Below are 12,475 nucleotides of genomic sequence, written 5' to 3'. Positions count from 1 at the left end.
ACACTTGTTTATTAGGAATTATTTTTAATGTGAACTACAAAAACAGAAGTCGACAGCATGAATGTAAGACTTTTCCTCACACTACATGGGTGTGGTCTACCACATGGATGATTTCCATTGTAAGGTCGAGAAATTAGGACACACAAACACATTTTTTTTTTTTTTAAATCTTTACAATATAAAACAGCAGTGGCCCCATCTACCTGATACACCAGATGGCAACCCATGCAACACCCTCCACTCTATGTTGTCCGTCCTTTAACCTACAGTCATCGCAGATCTTCAGCTGCCAAATCAGTCCACCTTTAAATCAAATGTGGCGCAGAGATAGGTGGGGGGCGGGGGGGTAGATGATGAGAGGGGCTGGTTTACGAGCGAGAAACAAAAGATGTCAGTGTTTGCTCTTCTTAGATTTCTTGTGAGATCGGTGGGGGGATCTAGATCTGGAGCGGGACTTCTTGGTTGATTTCTTGGGTGTCCTGGAGCGCGACCGCCTCGATCGCTTCGGTGTGCGAGGTGAAGATGGAGATCTAGTGGGATTAAAGGGACATTACACATTCAAGAGTTCCTAAAAACAGCTCAAGTTTTAAAAATCTCCCTTAATACGATTTAATCTAGGTGTTTCCATACACGTTAAAAAGAAAAGCTTCATTTGTTCCCAAGCTCTACCTGCTGCTTTTTATGTTTCCACTTAATTTTTCTCTCTGAATGCCATCTAGATAATTAATAGACTGGTCCCTCTTGCAGTATGTATGTAAACTTTGAAAAGTCACACGCATAACTAAGGACAACTTCAGAGTAACAAATTAACCAACAATCTTATTTTAGGACTGGACGGGGAAGACGGGAAACCAGCTAGAACAAATGTTTAAATGCAGTGTATGACGTTTACCTCTTGGACGATTTTTTGTTGCTGGACCGAGGAGAGTCTTTATGGGACGAGCGTGACGATGTGTCTTTAGAGTACGACCGATCGGAGCGTTCCGATCTCTCCGAGCGCTCTGAACGCGGCGAGGACGACCGGCCTCGCCTGCTGCCGCTCCTCAACGGACTGGGAGAGCCGCTGTGATGCCGCTTTCTGAGAGGAGGGGGAGGCGTGTCGGATGGCACGTTAGTTGAGCTGAAGCTTTACTTCTAGAAATCTGACTCTACTTAAAATGTCCGCATCACCTTTCTTTCCTGGTTGGCGTGTCATCCTTCTCCTTTTCCTTCTTCAGTTCTTTTAACCGCGCCTCTGCTTTCTCCTTTTCCTTTTTCTCCCTTTCTTTCTCACGCTCAAGTTTCTCTTTTTCCTTCTCCTTTTTAAAAAGAAAGGAGTTTGGTTATTGTTTTGTCCTGTATCATATATTAGAGGGAACAATAACCGAGGTTCTTACCTTCTGTAGCAGTTTGTCCCTGTAGTGCTCCACCTGCTCCTGGATACTCTGCCCAGGCTTCTTGGGCCTTTTCCCAGACTCCAGCTCATCCTGGAACTTCATGACTTTAACCTGTTGTCGAAAACGTATTGCACCATGACGTCCTGCTACTACGCATTCTCCTCACTGGCATAATCTTCTTGTCTTGATCTTTTAATCGTTTTTGTCAACAAATAACCAGACCAAACACATGCTAAACTGTGACAATACAACAAAATTATCTGCAGAGCACAACTTAAAAAAACAACTAAATACAAGCATTTGACGCAGCCTTATGGAGCATGTAGGAGCCAAGCACCAAAACATCAGAGCAATGTTCACTGGTAAGTACTCAGAGCTCCAGAGCAGCAAATGCGTAAATACTGTATGTTACTGGGAATTACGGAAAATTATCAGTATTTATAACATTGTGCGTCACACAATGACTGTTTAAATAAACCCTGACACGGTAGAAAACAACAGGGCCAGGGGAATAAAAATCCTGCCATAAACTAACAAAAAAATAATGTTAAATTGCACTTTTCAGGTTTATCATAAACGTTGTGAAATATGAACAGGAAATTGTTTTATAAAGATCTTAAAAAGTTATAGGTAATATAATGTTATAAAGACCATTTCAAATGAATACATATAGTGGTCACAAAACCAGCAGAAAGGTAGTAAATGCTGTTTTACAGCCGCAGAGCAAATTATTTACGACCAGATTACTGGTCTGACAAGGAAGCAGTAGGAAAGTTCAACACATTTTTATCTGATTAGATCCCAAACCGCAACGTAAACTTCGGCCGTTTGAATGGAGACCAGCTAAAATCTCCACTAATTCAACATGCGATACTTAAAACTTGACAGCTCTTGCTGCTGTGTTTTACATTTCTAACTGCGTTGCTGTGATTCCTCGGATCACCTGATAAACCGGAATTTTCTGAATGAGCGGAACAGATTATGCAGGCAGTTATTCAGCTCTTCAAGTGAATTTTCCATACTTTAAAAAAAGACGCGTGCCAAGAAACCAACTTAGTTAAAATGAGGAATCTACAATTTCTAATATGAACTATGGTCAGATATCCAACCAGCTACTGCATGTAGAACAGAGGCTGACCAGTTGCTACAAAACATGTTTTTTTTTTCTTCCCCAAAATCTTTTTGTGCTATTTATTTAAATCAATTCACTTCAAAAAGAAAACATTTCAATCATTTACATTATTTAGACATATATTTTAGTTTGTAAAATAGATTAAAAAAAAAAAACCTCAATCTCTCTGAGCTTGGTGCGTTTCTCCTCATTCATTTCGGACATCTTGGCTTTGAGATCAGAGTCGTCTCTGATGGGGTTGGAGTAGCTCTGATTATCCTCTGAGCGAGGGCTCCTGTCGTCATCATCGCTGTCTGCCTCGCCCCTATGGAAATATAATGAGGTGGTGAAAATATTCTGCAAATTCATAAGTATATACCATGATGAGCAGATGGAAGACAAAAGGCATCTTACTTCTTTGATTCTTCCGGTTGCTCAAATATCTCCCATTTTGAGGTTGTTACAGCTGAGGAGTGAAGACGTTCAATTAAAAAGACAGGAAAATTCAAATATGATCGACAGGTAGAGGCTTCCCAACGTTACCTTGCGCCTGCAACTCTGCCTCATCCACCGCTTCCCATTTTGAGGGTGCAACCTTGAAAGTCGCTCCCGCTGACTGATCCACTGTCAAAACCAGAATAAAAGTTATTAATTGGCGATTTTGAAACAATTTGAAACAATCCATAATGATCATTTATATCTGGGAGTGTCCTGATCAGGACTTTGCCCTCCTCAGGCCTCTCTGTGTGGGTCCCCGCTTCACTCACGAGGTACTCCATCGATGTCGTCGTCAATGGACTTAATAGGAACCCCGTCTAAATCATCGAGAGGAGCTCCATCGATTGGTGCCCCATCGATGGGTACTGCATCAATAGGGACCCCATCCACGTCCTCCAGAGGGGCTCCATCTACGAACTCCCCCAGAGGGGCCCCGTCGAGGTCTTCTGCAGGTTCGGGCTGAAACGAGATGAGGAGGAGAAAAATCAAGCATCATGTCTAAGTGAAAATACAAATTTGGGGATGCATGTGTGATTTATTACCTCTACAACAAGAGGGACCTCCTTTTCCGAGGAGAGATTAACAAGTCCAAGGAAGATATTCTGCAGCTTAATGAGAAAGGGGTCAGGGTATACGGCCCAATCCTCCCACGCCCGGAAACATGACATCACTCGTTGCTATCACGACAAAGAAAAAAAGGAAGCAAACACGTGAGCTGAGTGATATGAATCGCCGGCGAAGCAAACTGTCGTGAAGTTTGACAAACCAACCTTGAAGTTCTCGCTCTGCAGGTGTCCTTGTATCGTCTTGTATGTGGCGTTGAGATCAGCGAAAATCTGGCTCAGCTTCGTCTCAAAACTATTTAGAACAAAAGGCAGATTTACTCACCGAGATTCATTTATTTAAAACAACCAAACTATCAATTCTGTTTAAACGAAACTTACTATTTTCTGTAGTAAGACGCATTGGACACTTTGGCAGAAGAGTTGTACAGCACATCGGAAACAAGATATAACCGTGCAATCTGAAAGATTAACAAGCAGCATGACAGTTAGAGGCCGCCGACGAACGGTTGGAGGGAGGCAGCACCGAGCTCTGGACGTGCCTTCTTTGGTAGAGGGGTCTTCAGAATGGAGAGGGACTCAGTGATACACTCCACAATCTCCTCAGCAGCTTCAGCGTGGTTTAGACAAAACAGCATGGCCTCGGCCACGTCTCCTCTCCTCGGAGACAGACCGCGGAGCATCTCCTCCAGTTTGTCCCGCTCCCTGAACACAGCATCACTTTATAACCGATCACAGTTCATCCTGAAGGTGGCTAACTCCAGACCAAACAGAAGGTATTCCGATTGTGCTACATGTGTTGAACTGCATTCAAAACAAACTGGAATGCAATTATGCTGCACACAAAGTGAGGAGATAATTCAGCTCTGTTAGAACAGAAACATGCTGAACATTGCCCCCTGAGGGCCAAAGTTGGCCACCCATGGTTCATACTCGCATATCAAATCCAGTAGCTGTATCTAATCATCCATTTTTCTTGTCCTCCACTTATTTGATGATGGATTGCAGGTGCAACAGGTCTAGAAGTGAAACCCAGACTTCCTTCTCAGCAAGACTCAAAAGCTCCCCCTAGTGGGTGTCATTTATGGACTCAGTGCATACTCTCATGGGGTGAGTTTGAGCCAAATCCATAACTGAGGGTGGGCCTATAAGTTAGCAATTTATGTCCGATATTTATGTTTTCCTTTGAAAAAGGTTTTTGGCTTTACTGTTTATTATAAAAAACTATGATAAGATGTGTTTTTAAATATGTTGTAGACATAAAATCAACATGAACCTCATCAATAATCACGAGTTAAACAGTCAGGTAAAGTCCAATCATATTCTGAATAAAATGTGCAACCATTTTAGGTCATAATCCTACTCTTCTTTCAAGGAGCCTTTCTTGTTTCCCTCCTCCTCTTCTTCCTCTTCATCACCATCATCATACGGACCGTGTAGGTACGGATTAAGAGGAGGCGGACGCCACAAAGAGCCATTTTTAAACATTCTAAAGTCCTCTGTTCGCCATTTGGCCGGGGATTCACCCTGAAAAATTAAGCATTTACATTTAATATAAAGATGTGGAAACAAGTGGAGGAAATCTGATCACAAGGTAAAGTTTTAATTTTTTTCTTCCCCTCTCTCAATTTTAACGACAAACCTGTAGTATAGTGTAGAGCTTCCAACGATAGTATACGTGTGCCGGGCTCTGGTTGTCAAATAAAAACCTGGAAGAAAACAACAACCATCAGTCTTATCTGTGTAAACAGTCAGCTAATAGCAGAGACTATACTCTTCTAGCATATTTGTTGGGCAATTTTAACTGACCTGTACATTGGATTGTTGATTTCTCTGTTCATGATCATGGCTTCAAACATTGGGCCTTCACGCACCACAAATTCGATCATGCGGTGGATGAGAGAGAGCAGATTCCTACAAGAAAGACACAGTTAAAGCAAACTGATTCAGACTGGACGGGAGTCTTGAGCACTACTTCCTGCCTCCCTCATTAAAGCATAAATTACGCTTGGCGGTTTGACACCCACAACAGTTCTCTGAAAATTACATTATTCATCATTTGTAATTACGCCGTTTATCACTGGAAACGCTGCAGCTACGACCACAAACATCCACTTTTTGGATACGACAAAAAATGATCTGGAAGAGTGACACAAGCAGATGGTGCCTAAATGCTCTGGAAATGTACAATAAAATGTTTTGTTGAAAGGAAATCTGATGGGGGTGAAAAACTGTTGAAGGGGTGTCAAATCACCAGTAACAAGTTAAATACAACTCTAACTACATATCCCGGTCAACATTGACATAAATACCAAAAATTACATTTTAACATGAAAACAATCATGAATTTAAAATATATTAATCTTTTCTATTGCTTAAATTAACTCATTGTTAAAAGGTTTTTTTTATTTAAGACCTTAATGCCTGTTAACTTAAAGGCTTTTTAAATTATTCTCAATTTACTTAAAGAAATTATTGAGAGATTAATTTATGTGATTGATGAAATTTCAGTCCTATAAAATAAATAGATTTAAGGCTTTTTAAAGACCCTTTGGAAACCCTGTGATATGTTAAATACCAGTGTTCACTAAGGCAAAAGTGCAACTGATTTTAATTACATTGCACTGCCAGAATTACGTCAAATAAATTACCCTACTCAAAAATGATACAGAAAGGACAGAGGGAGCTGTACATATCTGGAGAAGAGGTGGGGAGCTCTGAAATGACATTGTTTTGTCAAAAATATTTTGCCAATACAATGGCTTTTACGTCCCACTCAACTCCAGACTAGTTCGAAGTTAAAAAAGAAAAAAAAAAAAAAGACAGGATTCTTTGCCTGACTTAGACAATCAACTGGTGGACTTTGTGCTCACTGAATATGGTGCAGAAGAGATTATTTAAACACTTGTGACGATTTTAAGGGAAATGTGTCCTGCAGCTTGAAAACAATCAGCCAATAAAGACAAGTGGCGCCTTTCATTTGACAACACAGATAACATTGATGTGTATTGGAGCCGATCGTACCAATGGCGGGGTAAAATTCTGTATACTTTCCCAATCCATCCCATGATGCTTTTCAGGTCCCTCGCTGCTGCCGACTGTTCAACTTGTGCTGCTCACCAAGGCCAATGTCAAAGGTCATTCAGAAGCTAATTCTAAGGTGGGTTCTTGGCTGGGGGGCCAGATTTACTGAGCTCACCCACAGAGTGACAGAGGCCAAGGGGGGAGACGGTCTGAGTGAGCAATGGCCAGAGAGGTGGCTTCAGATCTAGAATCAGCAGGTCGTGAATGTGGTAGAGCTCAATGTCACTAATCTAGATTAACACAATCAACTGTTTATGATGTGGAAGTATGAAAGGTGGTGATGCTTTGCTACAGATTTAAAGGGACGGATTTTTTGGAGTGAGGTTTTGTGTTGCAAACCCTGGTTATTCCCTCATCTATAGTAGAGAGATTTAATTTCACAAACAGTTTTATTATAGAAATATATATGTGATGCAGGAAGCCATTAAAGGAAAACTATGTTCCACGAAATGCTGAACATTTAGATTCCAACCTCTGTAGGTTAATGAATGATTTTGGATTTGGAAGCCTTTTGAAAATCTCAAGAGTTAAGGAAAAGGCCCACATTCTACAGAACAGACACAGAGATTGCCATTTTAATCATGCTAACCACAAAAAGTGCTAATATAAGACATAGAACCACCTTTTCTCCTTATCAAAGCTTGTTTTCCAAGCAGGAAGGATATTTTGAATTATGTCCTTATATCTTCCTCCTCCTAAAAAGATAAATCTTAATTGGCTAAATTCAGAATCTAAGCTTTACAAATAAAAATCAGCCATAGACAGTTTTTTATAAGTGCATCTCTACACACAAGACCATTTTGGGGGATGTTTAACACCTACACCTCCAAAAGAGACCACTGCATTTGCTAGTTTTTTTAAGACGATGTATAAAATCTGTTTGATCGCATAAAATGATATCAGTGAAGAGATGACGAGACAATTGGTTAATGTCGCTGTAATTATCTGAGACCAGAGCCACTTCTTGACTAGCTGTTAGCTTCCACTACTCTCAAGATTTATTCACTTTTCAAAAAACACCATTCAACGTAATATTTCACTAAAAGCCATTTCAATTTCCCTAAAAGCAAGGGGACCGATACTAAAAAAAAAAACCTCTCTTCAAAAAATCTCAACTCAACTAATCGTTTTAAAGGAAAACATGGAAGAATGGAGATAAATGAAGGAGTGAGATAAAATGTGTCGGTGCTACATTATGTGCAAGCATAAAAACAGAATCCATTTGTCTCAACCATTGCTCATCCACACTGAGCTGCCCCCCTGTAGCATGCAGTGATCAATTGATCAAACTTTTAGCTTCAAAATGGGATGTTAGGTTTTTTTGTTTCTAAGTTTGTACACCAATTTGAAAAAAGAAAAAAACATGTACCTTTCTGTTGGGATAACCACTTTGACTATGGCTTGCGACAGAGTCTGTATATGAAGTCACATCAGATAATAAACAATAGAATGTGAGTATTGTTAAATAGGCAACAGGAGAAAAATATAAAAAATGCATTTCAAACTTCACAGAGAGAACACATTTCCTTTTACTAAACGCCAAAAACCCATAAACACTTACGTATAAGACAAGCTAACTGAATATATCCAAACTTTTCCCTATTAAAATCTAGTAAATGAAATTTAACAAGGAAAAAAAAAAAACTAATAAACTATAAATAAAACCTGTGCTGACTGCTAACTACTATAGCTAACACAATACCAGCACAATTAAACACTACCATATACCATGAAAGCTCAGGCTGACATTCTGAGTTACCTTCTCAAACTCCTCCTTGTTTTTGGGTGGAGGAATCATTGGAGCATTGGGGTTCTTTAGCCTCTCTCGGGGCTGCGCGTTGAAGGGTAGGCCGGAGGGAGGGGGCGGGAGTGTATGCTCCATCATGGAGGGAGGGATATATATGGGGTGGGGAGGGATGGGCACACCTTTGCCCCATCCTAATTTCATTTCAAAGTTCATGATCATTTTCCCTGTAATTAAAGGAAAGCAGAAAAAAAAGAAGAAGTGTTTACATCATGAGGGTGGAGTAAAATACCAGTTCTGCGGTCTTTATGAACGAAAAACGTACCATTTAGGTTCTTGAGGGCTCGCTCAGCATCCCTCCTGTTCATAAAGGCCACAAATCCACAGTTCCTCTCCCGAGCTCGCTCCTCGTCCGTCCTCGGCCACATGATTTTCACGCTGGCCAGAGGGCCATACCGCCCGAATTCTTGACACAACATCTCCTCATTCATCTGTAATGAGCCAAATAGGAAATATTTACGAAAATATGCAGAGACAAAAATAACCATCTGGAAAACACATAATTCTCTGCAGGATTCGATATCTGGGTTAAACAGTATTTGAAACTACAGCATTCAATTCAAGTCAAAGCTGTTTCACTAAGCTCTTTTTGTCTTCTTTTGCCTTTCAATACAAGAAAAAGAAAGAAAGGTACCTGTGGATTGATGTTTCCAAGATACAAGTTAGTAGTGGATGGATCGCCGACATCATGGGATCCTGGCGCGCAGTCGTCCAAAACTGCAGACACAGAAATGAGAAAAGAATTTCCCGTTGCTGTCTGAAACCTCGACTCGATTTCTCAGCAAGTTGGAGATATTCACGGTCACTGTATTAAGTCAAAATTACCACTGGACGGACGGTTTCTTCTTGAAGAACCATCCGCTAAAAGAAGCAGAAAAGCAGTATAAATTTTGTTTCAGGGTGAAAGGAGCACACAGGGGGGCGGGGAGCTGAGTGAGGCGTGCTGGACGGGGCCGCGTCGGCCATGTTAGTGCACAGAAGGCGTTAAAAGCAGCTTAAATTCACTCACAGGAGCGTCTTCCCTCCGATCCCGGCAGAGGCTCGAAGCGACTGACCCGTCCTTTCATCCGGTGTCTTTCGTCCCTTTCTTCTTGGATTCTGAAACAAGTGGCACATGTTGAAATTAAGAAAAAATATATTTTGTGATGTTATAAAAAAACAAACACAGACCAATAGAAAGTAATATTGTCATATGATAAATCATACTGTTTAAGTTCTTCTTTAAAAAGTTCCAAGTTACTCTTCTTCTTCTCCTTTTCACTGCCCTTCTTTAAAGTCTGAGAAACAGAAACATATTATTACTAACAAAATAAATTGTAAAGCACAAACAAGAGACACAATTAGTTGACCTTGAAAGCACTTACATTTCTTTTGTCTGCTGGTAAAAACTGAGACGGAGTCTCCAAAGGCAGGATGCTTTTTGGCTGGGTCTCAAAACGGGATTTGGGCTTGTACAACTTTCCCCTTTTGTCATCAGAAGCCGATTCCTCTGAAAAGACAAACCGTATTCTTATTTCAAAATCCTCCTGTTAATATTTTTGGTTTAAAGTAGAGACGCGGCCGGAAATAGCATCGTGACTAGTATTTTACCCTCATCAGAGATCAATTTGTTAGAAACTAAAAATCCAATCTCTTTGCCAGTCATTGAACAGCACCACACCAAAGCAACCCGAGGCAAGATTAACACTCTTTGGTGTGGGAGCTGTTGCTAAAAATAAAGATGCAACTTAATTAACATTTTCAGGATGAGTAGTATCAAAAGAGAAGCTAGAGGAAGCATGAGGATGTAGGAGGTTTTAATATTTCTCGGTGTCCTGGAGCGTGTTGGATTAGCAAATGTTGACAGTTTTGCAGTAAACCTTGAAGTTCAGGTAAAGAGCCACGAACTAAACAGGGAATACAACCAGGCACTGTTGCTAGTAATGCTGGCCACAATATAAATACTAAAATTAAAAAAAAGTTTAAAATGTAAATTCTGATCTTATTGTATTGCAAATGTATTTAAGATCTGTGTAACTCCAACTGCTCTGTCTTAGTCTGACTTTAAAGTTGTCAGCATACATGAAGAAGAGCTAATGATTGACTACTGAAAGGATCCTAAGGGCTCATAAAAATGCAAGATTGTGATACATTGCTTTTTCAGAAGTGCAAAAGAAAAAAATCAGAATACAGTTATATTTTATATTTAAATGATGTTTCTCTATTTAGTTATTTATAATTCTGAGATTTAGAGAATTGCTTATTAGAAATGTTCTACTTTATAAGCCCCTCTTATTTTACTTTCAGTCTGTTTCTTCCGAGGCAATTTTTTTAATTGTACAAAACCAATGCAGTTGCATTCGTAGTTATTCAGACAAATTTAAACCCAAAATGCTATATTTTAGGAGAAAACATACTATTACATCCTAAAATTAGAGAACAGATAATATGAGGGCCTTAGAAATCTGTCAAGATGTCTGATCAGTGCATGTCCAGCTCATATAAAATGCTTTTGCATTGTTTCTCAGCATGTAATGCAAACACTACTTCCTGTCAAACATAAATAAGACCATTTCTAATTTCCAAAGCAATTTAGCACAATTATCTCCCACAGTTGACCTGTTTTCTTTCTTGGGTAAAAATTGTCTTTCTTAAATGAATACCTTGCCCCTGCAATGATTATACTCACATACATTTTATTATGTTAAAAAAAAACATAAGCGGTATAAAACATAGTAATGCCACCTTTTGCAGCATGACATGTAACTAGCGCTAGTTACATGTCATGACAAAGATTATCACAACTTGTGGTTATGTAATCGATAAAAGCCCAAATACTGCACCTCTCGATGCATTTGCGAGACCCCCTCTGACAAATGCTTTGACCTTGTTCTCTCCTCCTCCTTCAAAAGCAGCGAGAAACTCTTCATAAATCTCTGCCGCCGCTCGCTCATCTTCCTGAATACGAGAAAAATCAACGTAAAATAAGCAGGTATGCAGCATAACATACTTAATGAAACCTTTTAGAAACTGATTACATGAGTAATCTTAATTATAAACAGAAGTGCAAACTTGCCTTTTTCTTTATTTCATCTTGTTCCTTCTTGCTTAAAGTTCTTTTCGCCACAGCCATCTTGCCAATGCTGAAAGACTTGAGTTTGCTCTCAAGCAGCGCCTGTCGATGTAAACAAAGAGCAGCTACGATTCAGGACAATGTTTACTACTAGCACCCAGAATGACAATTTCTATAATCAACACATTCAGGTAACCAGAAGCTGAGCTGGGTTTGCTCAGTGTTGTTCTGACAAAATGACACTCTGACAGCTAATTTGTGCATAACTGCAAATTATAATGCTACATATACAACGAAAGCTGCAAAAGCCAGACAACATAACTGTTTAGGACTGTTTGCGTTTCGTTTACTGTAATTTTTTCTTCGAAATTACAGTCTGACGTCTAAAAATTAACCAGAGGCCTAGCAGCTCGGTGTAAGCTGCAGCGGGACTGCTTGAATACAGCACGCTGAGCTGCTAACGTTACCATGACGTCTGTCCCTTAGTGAGAATATACATTAAATTTTATATTTTAAAATTCATAATTTGTGTGGTGACAACTTTAAGTTATTAGCTTTGCCTTGATGTGGTTTGTAAATAGCTACACCGACTTAGTCCCGGGGTGCATTAGCTAAATGGTTAGCCTAGCCATGCTAGCATGGATAGGTTTCGGTAGAGCGGGGTGTCACTTTTCAGTAAGCGCGCGTAGCTCTTGCGGCAGCTACTATGTTAACACCAAACGATTTCCGTGAAGCTAAAAAAATACAGCTTTCACTACGATAGGAACAGCTTAGCTAACACGAGAACAAACGGTAAATTTCACCTTAGCGCTAGCTTTTTGAGAGCCAGGCGTTCGGTCCGCCATCTTTCTGTGCAACTGAAAAGGAAATCGATCACCGATAGCAGCTAAGTTGAATGCACAGGATCTACAATCGAACGTCGAGTCAGTGAGAATGTTGTGTTTGCTAAACTAGGGAAAAAAACAATGAAGAATTTGCTTTTTTTTT

General features: G+C 40.0%; 1 protein-coding gene across 2 annotated transcripts; it reads right to left on the bottom strand.

Moving 5' to 3' along the window:
* Window positions 1–4: 4 nt before the first annotated feature.
* On the bottom strand, window positions 5–12,399 carry u2surp (U2 snRNP-associated SURP domain containing). 2 transcript variants are annotated; one of them, XM_088001394.1, is made up of 26 exons: window positions 12,292–12,399; window positions 11,488–11,590; window positions 11,259–11,369; window positions 9,801–9,925; window positions 9,643–9,713; window positions 9,446–9,534; window positions 9,262–9,297; window positions 9,071–9,153; window positions 8,702–8,867; window positions 8,392–8,603; window positions 8,002–8,045; window positions 5,358–5,462; window positions 5,191–5,257; window positions 4,912–5,075; window positions 4,091–4,253; window positions 3,930–4,009; window positions 3,756–3,843; window positions 3,528–3,662; window positions 3,255–3,444; window positions 3,031–3,111; window positions 2,902–2,953; window positions 2,665–2,812; window positions 1,377–1,487; window positions 1,171–1,298; window positions 893–1,078; window positions 5–530 (listed from the first exon to the last, which is right to left on the bottom strand). In XM_088001394.1, the coding sequence occupies exons 1-26, from the start codon at window positions 12,331–12,333 to the stop codon at window positions 392–394; spliced, it is 2,919 nt and encodes a 972-aa protein (XP_087857520.1). In that variant the 5' UTR covers window positions 12,334–12,399; the 3' UTR covers window positions 5–391. The 2 variants fall into 2 exon arrangements, with proteins under 2 accessions (XP_087857520.1, XP_087857521.1); XM_088001395.1 differs by lacking the exon at window positions 9,262–9,297.
* Window positions 12,400–12,475: the final 76 nt, after the last annotated feature.

This window comes from Poecilia mexicana, unplaced genomic scaffold (assembly GCF_051168715.1).
Source record: "Poecilia mexicana isolate PSO_F unplaced genomic scaffold, ASM5116871v1 scaffold_20, whole genome shotgun sequence".
Classification (NCBI taxonomy): Eukaryota; Metazoa; Chordata; class Actinopteri; order Cyprinodontiformes; family Poeciliidae; genus Poecilia; species Poecilia mexicana.
Note: the sequence above shows the minus strand (reverse complement) of the source record. Positions and strands in the feature narration are given on the sequence as shown.